The sequence below is a fragment of the Anolis sagrei genome, chromosome 13 (genome assembly GCF_037176765.1).
Source record: "Anolis sagrei isolate rAnoSag1 chromosome 13, rAnoSag1.mat, whole genome shotgun sequence".
Classification (NCBI taxonomy): Eukaryota; Metazoa; Chordata; class Lepidosauria; order Squamata; family Dactyloidae; genus Anolis; species Anolis sagrei.
The window spans coordinates 7498057-7515089 of record NC_090033.1 but is presented as its reverse complement, the minus strand read 5'-3'; the positions used below and the strand labels follow the sequence as shown (position 1 = coordinate 7515089).

Here is a 17033-nt window from a genome sequence, read left to right as displayed (position 1 = left end):
GAACAGAACAGGACAAAATGAGAAGAAGGAAGGAAGGCCCGCCTCGGCCGGAAGGAAGAGAGGGAGGGAAGGAAGGAAGGAAGGAAGGAAGGAAGGAAAGAGGGGAAGGCAAGGAGCACAAGGACCGCGTTATTGCCATAGTCGGTATTATTATTACTATCACCATCATCACGACTATTATCGACACCCCACTTTGCCTCTCTAACAAAACCTTGAATGTAAGACCATTTAAAAACCTTTGGAAAAATATATTAACATCCAAACCAGGCATGGGTCGACTTCGGCCTTCCCTCCAGGTCTTTTGGACTCAGACTCCCGCAATGTGGGTATGCAGATGATCCTTTGACTGACTTAAGTATCCAGTTCCAAGAGGAGAAAGGCGTGGGCTGACTTAAGCCTTCCCTCCAAGTCTTTTGGACTCGGACTCCCATAATGTGGGTATGCAGAGGATCCTTTGACTTAAGTATCCAGTTCTAAGAGGAGAAAGGCGTGGGGTGACTTCAGCCTTCCCTCCAAGTCTTTTGGACTCGGACTCCCATAACGTGGGTATGCAGATGATCCCGTGACTAAGTACCCAGTTCCAAGAGGAGAAAGGCATGGACCAACAGTAGGCTGTTAGGAATTATGGGAGTTGCAGTCCAAAACACCTGGAGGGAAAGCCAAAGATTGCCCGTGCTTGGTCCAAAGCCTTAAATATGGCCTCACGCAGGAAATTTATTATTGTTGTTATTCTTGATGTTGTTGTTGTTGTTGTTGTTGTTGTTGTTGTTGTTGTTATTATTATTATTATTATTATTATTATTATTATTATTATTATTATTATTATGAGACATCCTAAGGACCCTTTGGGACATCTGAGTCCCCCTCGGGGAGAAAGACCGGTATAGAAATAAAGTTTTATTATTATGATTTACACAAAAGCACATAATAATAATAATAACTTTATTTGTATTATTATTATTATTATTATTTTATTTGTTCTGTTCTGGATATGTATTATCTTCATTTACAGTTGGCCCTTTCCCCTTAGAGCAGTGGTTCTCAACCTGTGGGTCCCCAGGTATTTTGGCCTACAACTCCCAGAAATCCCAGCCAGCTGACTAGCCTTTGTCCTCCTGGAAGTGGACACTTCAGAATCAAGGGATCATCTGCATATCCACGTTATGGGTGTTGAAGTCCAGAACACCTGGAGACAAGGCTGAAATTGGACCATGCCTTTGTCCTCTTGGAAGTGGACACTTCAGAATCAAGGGATCATCAGCATACCCACGTTATGGGAGTTCAAGTCCGAAACACCAAGAGCAGTGGTTCTCAACCTGTGGGTCCCCAACTGAATTCGCCTACAACTTCCAGAAATCAAAGCTAGTTTACCAGCTGCTAGGATTTCTGGGAGTTGAAGGCCAAAACGTCTGGGGACCCACAGGTTGAGTACCACTGCCTCAGAGGAACTTTCTTGATTGATTCCCCCTTTTCGTCCCACCATTCCAGGCAGACTTTGTTGTGATTTGCTATCCCTAAGCCTTAAAGAAGACCTAGTTGGAAAGGGATTGTGGGCCCTGGCCTTCCTCCTCTTTCCCTCTAAAAGGCCCTTTGCTGATGGAGGAAGCTTCCGGCCAAAGGGAGAGACAGAGACAGAGACAGGACAGAGGAGGAGGAGCAGCAGAAGCAGCAGCGCAAAGGGGGCGGGGGTGGCGGCGGAGGCCCTTACCTTGAGCACGGGGCCGTAGCGGCAGAAGTGGCGCGTCAGGTACTGATCCGTGACGTTGGTCGAGAGGCCGTCCAGCCAGACGCAGTTGGTGGGCATGCTCTTCCCAAAGCCCAGCTGGACACACAAAGTACGGGGAAAGAGGGAAGAAGGTCAGTGCGGGTGCAGGACTGTTAATGCTGCATCTTAGTCAATTATATTATTATGATTATTATTATTATCTATATATATATAAATGCTCTGTGCATAATGAGTACCTTAAAAACAAAAGAACCAATGAACGAAATCACACCAAATTTGGCAAGAAAACGTCTCACAACACAAGGAGTGACCATCACTCAAAAATTATGATTTTGTCATTTGGGAGTTGTAGTTGCTGGGATTTATAGTTCACCTACAATCAAAGAGCATTTTGAACTCCATCAACGATGGAATTGAACCAAACTCCCATGACCAACAGAAAATACTGGAAGGGTTTGGTGGGCATTGATCTTGAGTTTGGGGGTTTGTAGTTCACCTTCATCCAGAGAGCACTGTGGACTCAAACAATTATGGATCTGGACCAAACTTGGCACAAGCACTCAATATGCCCAAATATGAACACAGATGGAGTTTGGGGGAAATAGACCTTGACATTTGGGAGTTGTAGTCACTGGGATACGATCAAAGAGCATTCTGAACGCCACAAATGACAGAATTGGGCCAAACTTCCCACACAGAACCCCCATGACCAACAGAAAATACTTAAGGCCATCCAGTCCAACTCCCTTCATCAGGGCAAGAAAACGTAATCAAAGCCCTCCTGACAAAGAGCCATAGAGATAGATAGATAGATAGATAGATATTATTCACACACAGAGAGATATAGTATCATAGATTTGAAAGGGACCCCTAAAGAAGGACAACTATATGTCACATGTTCCAGAGTAGGCAAACCAGACAATCTCCACATCAACACTGACAAAGAAACAGCAAGAAATACTGTCTACCCACAAGCATAAAGAAATTATATATATATTAGAAACCAACACTTTCTCATTATTTTCCAGATCAACAGACTGGGCCACAGCAACGCGTGGCAGGGGACGGCTAGTTATTACTATTCCCTGCCACGCGTTGCTGTGACCTAGTCTGGTGATCTGGAAAATAAAGTAACGAGAAAGTGTTGGTTTCTAATATATGTAATGTCTTTATGCTTGTGGATAAATAGTATTTCTGGTTGTTTCTTTGTCAGTGTTGATGTGGAGAGTGTCTGGTTTGCCTACTCTGGAATATGCAACATATTATTGCCCTTTCAAATCTATGATATTATATCTGCCATATACATATGTGTGTATATGTATATATCTATATCTATGGCTGGATGGCTCCTTGTCAGGAGGGCTTTGATTATGTTTTCTTCCCCTGGTGAAGGGAGTTGGACTGGATGGACTTCAGGCAGCATTTCTCACCCTGGGGGTCAGGATCCCTGGGGGGTTCATGAGGGGGTGTCGAGAAGGGTTGGCAAAGACCACCAGAAAATACAGTATTTTCTGTTGGTCATGGGAGTTCTGTGTGGGAGGTTTTGCCCAATTCTATTGTTGGTGGGTTTCAGAATGCTGTTTGATTGTAGGCGAACTATAAATCCCAGCAACTATAACTCTCAAATGTCAAGGACTATTTCCCCCAATCTCCACCAGTGTTCACATTTGGGCATATTGAGTATTTGTGCCAAGTTTGGTCCAGATCTATCATTGTTTGTGTCCACAGTGCTCTCTGGATGTAGGTGAACTACAACTCCCAGACTCCAGGTCAATGCCCACCAAACCCTTCCAGAATTTTCTGTTGGTCATGGGAGTTCTGTGCGCCAAGTTTGGTTCAATTCCATGGTTGGTGGAGTTCCGAATGCTCTTTGATTGTAGGTGAACTATAAATCGCAGCAACTACAACTCCCAAATGACAAATTCAATTTTTTTTTGAGTGAAGGACATACATTGGGTTGTTAGGTGTCCTGTGTCCAAATTTGGTGTCAATATGTCCAGTGGTTTTTGAGTTCTGTTAATCCCACAAACAAACATTATATTTTTATTTATATAGATGATGATGATGATGATGATTATTCTACATAATTACGACAATAGAGTCTCGCTTATCCGACATCAACAGACCGGCAGAACGTTGGATAAACCAAAATGTCAGATAATACAGAGTCTCCTACTGTTGCCAGTCTGACAACTTAGAATACTAACAACAGGGACTCAAAGAGTTAAGGCAAGGCAACACCTCTGGGCTAGAAGGACCCAGCAGGAAGTGCGCGTGGAAATCACACGGGGGAAGAAAGGAGGACGCTTCCGCTTCCTGTCCTGCCTCTTTCCCCCCTTTCCTCCTCCCTCCTCCTTCTTGTTGTCTTGCCTTTCTCGCTGATTGGGAATTGAGAGTAAGTTGGGGAATGTTCCTTTAATAGAAAGTGCAATGATGGAGGAGATAAGGGCGTCAGATAAGATGGCATGTTGGATAAGCGAAGGTCGGATAAGCGAGACTCTACTGTATTATTATTATTGGGTTGCTGTGAGTGTTGTCTGGCCATGTTGAAGAAGCATTCTCTCCTGACGTTTTTCCCACATCTATGGCAGACATCCTCAGAGGTTGCGAGGTCTGTTGGAATCAGCCTGGCCTTGAAGCTGCAAGGCTTTGCAATGCGAATCAAGGTGATTAATTGCAACATCCACACTTGCCTTCAACAGACAAGGGTTCTTCCTCCCACCCTGGACATAATTCCACAGGGATATATATAAACCCCATTTTCCTAGTTTCCAACAGACCTCACAACCTCTGAGAATGCCTGGTAATGGAGCTCTTCCAACAGCTTTTAAAGCTTGACTCTGCTCCTGTAATTGCGGGCGCTCATTGGCTCTACTGCTAACACCCAAGGAGCTTCCAATCTGCTAAACTGCTGCTACTTTGTTCTCTCCCCGTGTGAGCATAGATGTGGGCGAAACGTCAGGAGAGAATGCTTCTTCAACATGGCCAGGCAGCCTCAAAAACTCACAACAATGGCTTTCATGGCCAGAATCACTGGGTTGTTGTAGATTTTTCAGGCTGTATGACCATGTTCTAGAAGCATTCTCTCCTGATGTTTTGCCATAGATGCAGGCGAAACATCAGGAGAGAGTGCTTCTAGAACATGGCCACAACAACCCACTCACAGCAATCCTATTATTATTATTTGCATCCCACTTTCCCCCCTCAAAACAAAGACTCAAAGCTAATCAATTATTGCAGCATTTACTCAAATCTAATGCGCTGTCGAATTGAATGTACGCCTTGATTTTCAAAACCCCGAAACTCAAAAAAAGGATCTACGTTATGACACTAATCTAATGTGTAATTTAAATTTTGGGAAGGTCATTTAGTCAAAAAAATGAGCATTAGAATTAAGTACATTATTATTATTATTATTATTATTATTATTATTATTATTATTAGGTTGTTGTAGGCTTTTTCGGGCTATATGGCCATGGTCTAGAGGAGAGAATGCCTCTAGACCATGGCCATATAGCCCAAAAAAACCTATAACAACCCAGTGATTCCGGCCATGAAAGCCTTTGACAATTACTATTATTATTATTATTACTATTATTATCCCAATGAGCATTAGAATTGAGTATTACTACTATTATTATTATCCTGATTTTTCTGTTTACAAAAGGGAGAGCACCTTGCAGTAAAACCCACATCATACAGTTTAAAGCCCCAATCAACCCATCAATAAATCAATAAATCAATCAAGAGGCCTTAAAAGGGTATGAAAGGTGAGTGAGGGCCCCACCTTGAGCCGGTTGTTGCCCAGGTACTCCCCGTCCATCTTCTTGATGGCCTTGCAGACGCTGGCGATGTCGCAGTACTGTAGGAAGGCGTACTGCGGGACCCCGTTCACTTTCTTGATGTCGATGTCCTGTGGGGACCGAAGAAGGGCGTGAGGGACACCTCAGAGGGGACCAAGGTTGGGACGGAAGGGCCACACGGAGAGGAAAACAACACCGAGGGGGCCTGTCGGATCACCGTCGTTATCGTTGTTATCGACCACCATAATACGTACCACGATCCCTCCGAAACGCTGGAAGATGTTGCGAAGGTCATGGTAAGTGGTGGTTTTCTCCAGGTTGCCGATGAAGAGCGTCCTGGTCGCTTTGGGGTGGAACTCATCAATCCTCTCGTCCAGCGGCCGGAACTCGTTCTCGCTTTCTGTTTCTGGGGGCGGGAGAGGAGAGGTGTCAAGTCCTGTTTTTCGAATATGTTCGAACATGTATCCTGCATAGAAATACATTCTAATATGTGTCCTTATACAAGAGGCATGGGCAAACCTCGGCCCTCCAGGTGTTTTGGACCAATGTTTTTATGTTTTTAAATTGAATATTATTGTTTTTTTAAGTGTTGTAAACCGCAATGAGTCGCCGTTTTAGGCTGAGATATTAGCGGTATACAAGCACATTAATAAATAAATAAATAAATAAATAAACTCCCACAATTCCTAACAGCTCAAAATGTGCCTTGTGGTGGATTCCCATTAGGAAAACCCATATAGCTTTAACCTGCACTTTATCAGTGGATGTGAACCTGGATGCATTTATGATCGTCATGATCATCGTATCATAATTATTACTATCATTATAGTATTATAATTATTATATAATTATGGTCATCTGTCAGGAGGGCTTGATCATCGTATCATAATTATTACTATTATTACAGTATTATAATTATAGTGTGTATATATATATATATATATATAATTATTATATAATTATGGTCATCTGTCAGGAGGGCTTAGATTGGGCTTTTCCTGCATGGCGGATGGGGGCGAGACTAGATGGCCCAGGTGGTCGCTTCCAACTCTATGCTTTTATATTATTACTATTATTATTGTTATTATTATATTGTTACAATATTTTACCCTATTATTGTCTGATTGTATTATTACTCTTACATTATCTTATTATTATTATCATCATTATAATATCTTACCCTATTACTGTCATATTGCATTATTATTACTATCACATTATTATTATATTATATTATTACTATTATCATTATATTGTTCTAATATTTTACCCTCTTACTGTCATATTGTATTATTATTACTCTTACATTATTATTATATTACTATTATCAGTATATCGTTATAATATTTTACCCTCTTACTGTCATATTGTATTATTATTACTCTTACATTATTATTATTATTATTATTATTATTATATTGTTATAACATTTTACCCTCTTACTGTCATATTGTATTATTATTATTCTTACATTATTATTATCATTATATTGTTATAACATTTTACCTTATTACTGTCATATTGCATTATTATTACTCTTACATTATTATTATTATTATTATTATTATCATTATCATTATATTGATACAATATTTTACCCTATTTTCATATTGTATTATTATTTTACATTATTATTATTATCATCATCATTATATTGTTACGATATTTTACCCTATTACTGTCATATTGTATTATTATTACTCTTACATTATTATATTATTACTATTATTATCATTATATTGTTACAATATTTTACCCTGTTGTTTTCATTTTGTATTATTATTACTTAAATTATTATATTATTACTATTATTATCATCATTATATTGTTAAAAAAATTTACCCTATTGTTTTCATATTGTATTATTATTACTTTTACATTATTATATTATTATTACTATTAGTTTTATAACATTGTCATCATTATCATTATAATATATTATTACGTCATATTATTGCTATTATTGCTCTTATATCGTTTCATTCTTTAGCCAGGCAAGGCTAAATTGATTGCATGGATTTTTTAATCAAGTGCTATTGTTATATTTTATTTTTTGTCCATTTTATTATGTCTGGTTTTAGCATGTTATAGTATTTTTAATGTCGATATACTGTGTTTTATATGTGTTGTGGCACTAGGTCTGCTATTTGAGTCCCTATAGGAGATGGTGGCAGGCTATAAATAAAAGATTATTATTATTATTATTATTATTATTATTATTATTATTATTATACTGACACAAAAACACAGTATGCCACAGCAAACGAGAGCTGTATGCTGGATTTCATATCACAAAATCACAAACTGAACACTTCCCAAGTGATTAGGACTGTGTGATATATTATTATTATTATTATTATTATTATTATTAGTTAAACAACAGGAGTAGTACACAGCAAACAAGATCGCTTCTGCTGGCTGTTATATTGGATCCCAATATAATGGAACCAACGAGGCAATGACACTGATAATCCAGGGACAAAAATTGTGTTACATAAAGTTGTTATATTATATTATATTATAATCACTACTACTACTACTACTACTACAATGAATTGAGCAGGTTGACATGTGATGGGCATGTTCCTTGGCGGGCAGGAAGGCCTGCCCTTGGGGAGTGGTTCTGGGGTCACCAGGGGGGTCACCAGGGGTCTCACCGGGCCCAATCCAGGCGGTGACCTCGATCTGCATCCCGAAGAAGAGCTTTCCTTTGGAGGCGCCCAGGGCCTTCTCCTGGTCCTCCTGCTGCCGGAAGAAGACTAGGCCGTAGCGCTCCTCCGAGGCGCCGTGGATCTGCACCGAGGTCACCTTCCCGTACTTCTTGAACTCGTGGAAGAGGCCGTCCTTGAGGCTGGTGTCTGCGCCAAAGGGGAGGAGGGTCACCGGAGGGCTGCCCTCTACCCCAGCCCTACTGCCTTCAACCCTCCTCCTTCCTCTTGGACCCACCCACTGAAGACGGAATGGCCTCCAGGCCTCAACAAAGGGCCTTCAACATCTGGTTCCCCCTCCTCTCCCCCAAAAGCAAAGCCAAAAGTAGCCAGAGGCCCCCAACTGCCCCTGAACAATTGCTACCCCCCTTCCTCCCACCCCGGGGGGGGGGGGGGAGCGCGGGTGTCAGGAATATTAAAAAATTAACTAGGTGTTTTTAATTACAAAACTGTGAATCAAACACTGAAAGGGTTATATGTATGCAATTCGGTATAAGCAGGTGTGCCTGTAGCTTAGTCGCCCTCAGAGTGAGAGAGGCCTCAGTGTGAGTTAGGCCTCAGTAATTGCATCCATATAACTGAAAGGGTTATATGGATGCAATTCGGTATAAGCAGGTGTGCCTGCAGCTTAGTCGCCCTCAGAGTGAGAGGCCTCAGTAATTGCATCATATAACTGAAAGGGTTATATAATGCAATTTGGTATAAGCAGGTGTGTCTGTAGCTTAGTTGACCTCAGAGTGAGAGAGGCCTCAGTAATTGCATCCATATAACTGAAAGGGTTATATGGATGCAATTCAGTATAAGCAGGTGTGTCTGTAGCTTAGTCGCCCTCAGAGTGAGAGAGGCCTCAGTGTGAGGTTGGCCTCAGTAATTGCATCCATATAACTGAAAGGGTTATATGGATGCAATTCGGTATAAGCAGGTGTGCCTGTAGCTTAGTCACCCTCAGAGTGAGAGAGGCCTCAGTGTGAGGTAGGCCTCAGTAATTGCATCCATATAACTGAAAGGGTTATATGGATGCAATTCGGTATAAGCAGGTGTGCCTGTAGCTTAGTCACCCTCAGAGTGAGAGAGGCCTCAGTGGGAAAGAGGCCTCAGTGTGAGTTAGGCCTCAGTAATTGCATCCATATAACTGAAAGGGTTATATGTATGCAATTCGGTATAAGCAGGTGTGCCTGTAGCTTAGTCACCCTCAGAGTGAGAGAGGCCTCAGTGGGAAAGAGGCCTCAGTGTGAGTTAGGCCTCAGTAATTGCATCCATATAACTGAAAGGGTTATATGTATGCAATTCGGTATAAGCAGGTGTGCCTGTAGCTTAGTCACCCTCAGAGTGAGAGAGGCCTCAGTGGGAAAGAGGCCTCAGTGTGAGTTAGGCCTCAGTAATTGCATCCATATAACTGAAAGGGTTATATGGATGCAATTCGGTATAAGCAGGTGTGCCTGCAGCTTAGTCGCCCTCAGAGTGAGAGGCCTCAGTAATTGCATCATATAACTGAAAGGGTTATATAATGCAATTTGGTATAAGCAGGTGTGTCTGTAGCTTAGTTGACCTCAGAGTGAGAGAGGCCTCAGTAATTGCATCCATATAACTGAAAGGGTTATATGGATGCAATTCAGTATAAGCAGGTGTGTCTGTAGCTTAGTCGCCCTCAGAGTGAGAGAGGCCTCAGTGTGAGGTTGGCCTCAGTAATTGCATCCATATAACTGAAAGGGTTATATGGATGCAATTCGGTATAAGCAGGTGTGCCTGTAGCTTAGTCACCCTCAGAGTGAGAGAGGCCTCAGTGTGAGGTAGGCCTCAGTAATTGCATCCATATAACTGAAAGGGTTATATGGATGCAATTCGGTATAAGCAGGTGTGCCTGTAGCTTAGTCACCCTCAGAGTGAGAGAGGCCTCAGTGGGAAAGAGGCCTCAGTGTGAGTTAGGCCTCAGTAATTGCATCCATATAACTGAAAGGGTTATATGTATGCAATTCGGTATAAGCAGGTGTGCCTGTAGCTTAGTCACCCTCAGAGTGAGAGAGGCCTCAGTGGGAAAGAGGCCTCAGTGTGAGTTAGGCCTCAGTAATTGCATCCATATAACTGAAAGGGTTATATGTATGCAATTCGGTATAAGCAGGTGTGCCTGTAGCTTAGTCACCCTCAGAGTGAGAGAGGCCTCAGTGGGAAAGAGGCCTCAGTGTGAGTTAGGCCTCAGTAATTTCATCCATATAACTGAAAGGGTTATATGGATGCAATTCGGTATAAGCAGGTGTGCCTGCAGCTTAGTCGCCCTCAGAGTGAGAGGCCTCAGTAATTGCATCATATAACTGAAAGGGTTATATAATGCAATTTGGTATAAGCAGGTGTGTCTGTAGCTTACTCGCCCTCAGAGTGAGAGAGGCCTCAGTGTGAGGTTGGCCTCAGTAATTGCATCCATATAACTGAAAGGGTTATATGGATGCAATTTGGTATAAGCAGGTGTGCCTGTAGCTTAGTCGCCCTCAGAGTGAGAGAGGCCTCAGTGTGAGGTAGGCCTCAGTAATTGCATCCATATAACTGAATGGGTTATATGGATGCAATTCGGTATAAGCAGGTGTGTCTGTAGCTTAGTCGCCCTCAGAGTGAGAGAGGCCTCAGTGTGAGGTAGGCCTCAGTAATTGCATCCATATAACTGAAAGGGTTATATGGATGCAATTTGGTATAAGCAGGTGTGTCTGTAGCTTAGTCGCCCTCAGAGTGAGAGAGGCCTCAGTGTGAGGTAGGCCTCAGTAATTGCATCCATATAACTGAATGGGTTATATGGATGCAATTCGGTATAAGCAGGTGTGCCTGTAGCTCAGTTGACCTCAGAGTGAGAGAGGCCTCAGTAATTGCATTATATAACTGAAAGGATTATATGGATGCAATTTGGTATAAGCAGGTGTGCCTGTAGCTTAGTCTCCCTCAGAGTGAGAGAGGCCTCAGTGTGAAAGAGGCCTCGGTAATTGCATCCATATAACTGAAAGGGTTAAATGGATGCAATTTGGTATAAGCAGGTGTGCCTGCAGCTTAGTCGTCCTCAGAGTGAGAGAAGCCTCAGTGGGAGAGAAGCCTCAGTGTGAAGTAGGCCTCAGTATGAGAAGGCCTCCAGTATTTCTTCCTTTTCTTTTTTCCGTTTGATGTTTCTTACATACATACATACACACACACACACACACGGTACTTTTTTGTGAAAACTAATAAAATTTAATTTAAAAAAGAAGGCCTCCAGTATGAGTAGGTCTTCATGTGAGAAGCTTTGGTGAGAGAAGCCCCAAGTTGAAGGCCTCATGTGTGAAGCTCCATTGTGAAGGCTGCTATGTGTAAAGCCCACTTGCATCCTGTTTAGCTATGCAAGGTGGTCCGTCGCTGTCAAGACCTTGTTGCTGAAGTGCAAAGGAAAATAGCCTTTCTCTGCCCCGCTATCAATGCCCTCCTCCCATGGGCCCCAAAGGAGAGATCCCAGACTCCTCTCCGTGGGGAAACCATTGTGGCTCCCATCGCTGAGTGTGGCCCTATGGCTCCCAGAACAGGGGTCTCCCGTTGGGACACCAGCCCTGCTCTTCTGGGGGGCTTTCATTCCCCAGCATGAGCCCCTCCCTCCTTGTCTTCCTACCTGTGGAGCGCACGGGAAGGTTCTGGACTTTGATGCCGAAGCTCTTGCGGGGCTCGTCCTTCTCCAGTGGCGGGAGCAGCTGGGCGGCTGGGGCCGGGACGGCCGTCGACTGCACCGAACGGGCCGGGGACTCGTCGCTGGAGGAGCTGCTGGAGTCGCTGCTGCAAGGCCAGAGGGTCAAGGGTCAGCAGGAGGGAGGCCGCAAGGACAGGCTGAGAGTGGGAAGGCAGCCCAATGGCCATCCGGACCAACCCCCTCCTTTCAGCCAGGAAGGAAGACCCTTGAGAGGTGGCCATCATCACCATCACCATCCTCAAAATAATAGAACTGGAAGGACCCCAGGCATGGACAAAATTGGGCCCTCCAGGTGTTTTAGACTCTAACACTCCAAATTCCTAACAGCCTACCGGGGTTTGGAAGCAACCTTGGTAGCAACAACACATTTCAGAAGAAGATCTACAACACCTTCGCAGAAGCATACGAGAAGCTCGGCCTGTCATTGAACATCGAGAAAACCAAAGTGCTCTTCCAGCCGTCACCAGCCCATCCCTTTCCAATGCCAGAGATACAGCTTAATGGTGTAACATTACACAATGTTGACCATTTCCACTACCTCGGCAAGACCTCTCCAGAAAAGTCAACATGGACACTTAAATACAACACCGCCTGAGCTCTGCGAGTGCAGCTTTTTTTCGAATGAAGCAGACCAGGACATCCGTAGGGAGACCAAGGTGCTTGTCTATAAAGCTATTCCCCTCCCAACCCTGCCATCATCATCATCATCATCATCATCATCATCATCATCATTATCTTTATTTGTACCCCGCTAGCATCTCCCGAAGGACTCGATGAGGCTTACAAAGGCCAAGGCCTTAAAACACAACACAACAATACAAAACCTAAAGCAAATTGAAAACAATTAAAGCAATATTAAACAATAAGCAATAAACAATACACCAAGACACAATAAAACTGGGCCAAATGCCATATGCCTGCGAAACGTGGGCTGTCTACAGACGTCACATGCAACTCCTGGAACGATTCCATCAGCGCCGCCTCCGGAAAATCCTGCAAATCTCTTGGGAAGACAAGCGGACAAACGTCAGCGTGCTGGAAGAAGCAAAGACCACCAGCACTGAAGTGATGATCCTCCGCCATCAACTCCACTGGACCAGCCACGTTGTCCGGATGTCCGACCACCGTCTCCCAAAGCAGTTGCTCTACTCCGAACTCAAGAACAGAAAACGGAATGTTGGTGGACAGGAAAAGAGATTCAAAGATGGGCTCAAAGCCAACCTTAAAATCTCTGGCATAGACACTGAGAACTGGGAAGCCCTGGCCCTTGACGCTCCAGCTGGAGGTCAGCTGTGACCAGCAGTGCTACAGAATTTGAAGAGGCACGAATGGAGGGTGAAAGAGAGAAACGTGCCAGGAGGAAGGCGCGTCAAGCCAACCCCGACCGGGACTGCCTTCCACCTGGAAACCAATGCCCTCACTGTGGGAGAAGATGTAGGTCAAGAATAGGGCTCCACAGCCACCTACGGACCCACCAAAATACCGATCCTGGAATACTATCCTACTCGTCCAACGAGGGATCGCCTAAGTAAAGTAAGCAACACATAGCACACCGCAACAACAATACTAATTTAACTAGACTCTCTCGTCAGCCAAAAGCAAGCCCAAGCTTCCTATTGAGGTAAGTTTATGTTGCTTAACCGACCCTTGGCCTCCTCCAAGCAGAGTTTGGGAAATATCGGCTGCAAATTACCCAGGGAGGAAGCAGTCAGGCTTTGCAACTGCAAGGCTATTCAATGGTAATCAAGGTGGCCCACTGCAACATTCACACTTGCCACTAATAGACCAAGGGTTCTTTCTCCCTCCTTGAACATCATTCCACAGATATATATACACCCCACTTGCCTCGTTTCCAACAGACCTCTATGCAGAGACCCTCACTGATTGACTTTGTAGTTGCAAGGCCATTCAATGCAAATCAAGGTGGCCCATTGCAACATTCACACTTGCCACTAATAGACCAAGGGTTCTTTCTCCCTCCTTGAACGTCATTCCACAGATATATATACACCCCACTTGCCTCGTTTCCAACAGACCTCTATGCAGAGACCCTCACTGATTGACTTTGTAGTTGCAAGGCCATTCGATGCTAATCTAGCTGGCCCATTGCAACATTCACACTTGCCTCCAAGAAAAGGGTTCTTCTTCCCACCCTGGACATCATTCCACAGGAATATATATACAGTCCACTTGCCTCATTTCCAACAGACCTCTATGCAGAGACCCTCACTGATTGACTTTGCAGCTACAAGGCTATCCAGTGCTAACCAAGCTGGCCAATTGCAACATTCACATTGGCCTCAAGTAGACAAGAATTCTTTCTCCCGCCATGGACATCATTCCACAGGGATACACACACACACACATATATACATACACACATTCCACTTGCTAGTTCTATGGAGAGACTCTCACTGATTGACTTTGCATCTGCAAGACCATTCAATGATAATCAAGCTGGCTAATGGCAACATCCACACTTTCCTCCAACAGACAAGAGTTCTTTCTCCCACCCTCGACATCATTAATTGTCACTGTTTCCTAGTTTCCAACAGATCTCACCACCTCTGAGGATGCCTGTGGGCAAAACGTCAGGAGAGAATGCTTCTGGAATATGGGCAGACAGCCCAGAAAACTCACAGCAACCCCGTGTCAGATCTGCCCCACATTCCTCACTAGGAGCTCTGACAATGGCACCAAGATTTCTCAGCTCCAACTGTGTTGCTCCATTTGGATCTCATCAAGACCACCCTCCATCGAAGCCAGAAAATCTCCAAGCTCCGTTTCTCACTTCACTCCAAAACACACACTTATTTCCATAAATATTTTACTATTCCAGAAACCGGCAGGGTTTCTGAGCTGCGTACATCCAGGTAGATGCGTTGTCGAAGGATACAAAAACAGGGGAATTCCAGACAAGAAACAATTAGAGTCAGCTAATCACCTCCCAACAAAGGATTCCCCCGGGGGGTAAGAAGGCAGACCTTGAAAACTGCTAGGCCATCAAATGCTAATCAAGGTGACCAATTGCTACAGTCACACCAAACAGACACCCTGGACATCATTCCACAGGAATATATACACCCCCACTTGCCTCATTTCCAACAGACCTCTATGCAGATACCCTCACTGACTGACTTTGCAGCTGCAAAGCTACTCAATGCTAATCAAGCTGGCCATCTGCACAGATATATAAATATAAACCCATTTTTCCTCATTTCTAGCAGACCCCTCAACCTCTGATGATGCCTGCCACAGGTGTGGGTAAAACGTCAGGAGAGAATACTTCAGGAACACGAAACAACCCAACCATACAGGCAGAGCAATGCCACGAAACATGGGCATTCCAGGGCTTTCATCCTGAAACTAAGAGGGAGGAAAGGTGGCAAAGGGTCTTCAACATAGGCCTGATCCCAATCCGTTACCCTCCCGATCTGGCCTGGGCTGAGAGGTAAGTCCCATCATCCCCACACAATGGGAAGGCAAAAGGACAGCACAGAGGCTCACCCCAAGGGCGATATAAAAATCACTTGGTGAGTGTGCTAAATGAAAATTCAAAGCACAAAACTGATTGGTGGGGAATACGCCCAGGGACTAGCTGAGACTGGGAATGTTGGCAACAGTTACATATTTAGGCTGTCAGCAGTGCAGGAACTTGAGGTTTTGCTTCTGGGCTGCTGGAAGAAGGAATTCCAACATGGACACCTAAGGACCATGTGATTTTCTCTCAAAAGACATTGTGCGAGTCAGTACAACAGTATATATGTTGCTCTAAATATATACAGGAAGGAAGACCATCCCCAGGACCCACGGAGGAAGTGATCCCCTTCGTCCAGCGGCGTTTGCAAAAGCCAAAGTGTTGCCTTCACAGAGTGCAGCGGGATTAAACAGTAACCAGCTGAAAGGCCCAGTTTTTATACACACACACACACACAAACACTCACAGCACCTCTGACCTTTGTGCCAAAGCATACACAAGCAAGGAAGGCAGGTTCGCGTTGGGAAACAAAGGCAGCGCGCTCTCCAGGAAATCGGATTGATAACTGAGAACAAGACTCCCAGCAAAGCACACAAACCAACTTGGACACAGTGGATTACTGCTGGATCACTCCCACAACCACCATGTCAGAGACGGAGAAGCCCTTGAAATCCACAAGCATGTCAATAATTTCAACAGGAAGGAGGATATCATGAATATGAACAAAATCTGGCTCCCAGGATTAAAAAAAACTCTAAAATCGTAACAGTAAATAAAGAACAACACTCAAAAACAGGGGAACTCCAGACAAGAAACAATCAGGGACAGCTAATCACCTCTCAACAAAGGATTCCCACAGGCAGTAAGAAGTCACACCTTGAAAACCAGGCTGTGGCGAAGCTAGTAGTAGCCAGCTGCATTAAATCACTACTGAGCAGATCACAGGAGCTGTCTTCATAGACCTGTCAGCGGCTTATGATATTGTAAACCAAGCCTTCTCCTGAGAAAAATGTATAATATCACAAAGGACGACCACCTCACCCACCACATAGGAAACCTGCGACAAAACAGGAGCTTTTTTGTTGAGTTCCAGGCCCAGAGAAGCAGATGGCGGAAACAGAAGAACGGCCTGCCTCAGGGGAGTGGTCTTGCTCCATCCATGTTCAACATCTACACAAATGACCAACCACTGCCAGAAGGGACAGAGAGCTTCATCTATGCTGATGATCGTGCCATTACTGCTCAAGCACGGAGCTTTGAGATGGTAGAACAGAAGTTCTCCGAAGCTCTAGGTGCTCCTACTGCCTATTACAGGGAAAACCAGCTGATCCCTAATCCATCTAAAACACAGACATGTGCTTTTAAGAACAGACAAGCACCCAGAGCTCTGAGGATTATTACCTGGGAAGGAATCCCACTGGAGCATTGCAGCGCACCCAAATACCTGGGAGTCACTCTGGACCATGCTCTGACCTACAAGAAGCACTGCCTGAATATCAAGCAAAAAGTGGGTGCTAGAAACAATATCATACAAAGGGTGACTGGCACAACCTGGGGATCACAACCAGACACAGTGAAGACATCTGCCCTTGCGCTATGCTACTCTGCTGCTGAGTATGCATGCCCA

General features: G+C 44.1%; 1 protein-coding gene across 1 annotated transcript in view; it reads right to left on the bottom strand.

Annotated features, from left to right (window-relative positions):
- SPEN (spen family transcriptional repressor) overlaps nt 1-17033 on the bottom strand; it is a 72997-nt gene that overhangs the window by 16750 nt on the left and 39214 nt on the right. The window contains exons 4-8 of the mRNA XM_067472705.1: nt 11854-12014; nt 8187-8387; nt 5784-5935; nt 5514-5639; nt 1709-1822 (exon numbers count right to left, since the gene is read on the bottom strand). Coding sequence (XP_067328806.1) covers nt 1709-1822; nt 5514-5639; nt 5784-5935; nt 8187-8387; nt 11854-12014 — 754 coding nt within the window. The remainder of the gene's footprint in view (nt 1-1708; nt 1823-5513; nt 5640-5783; nt 5936-8186; nt 8388-11853; nt 12015-17033) is intronic.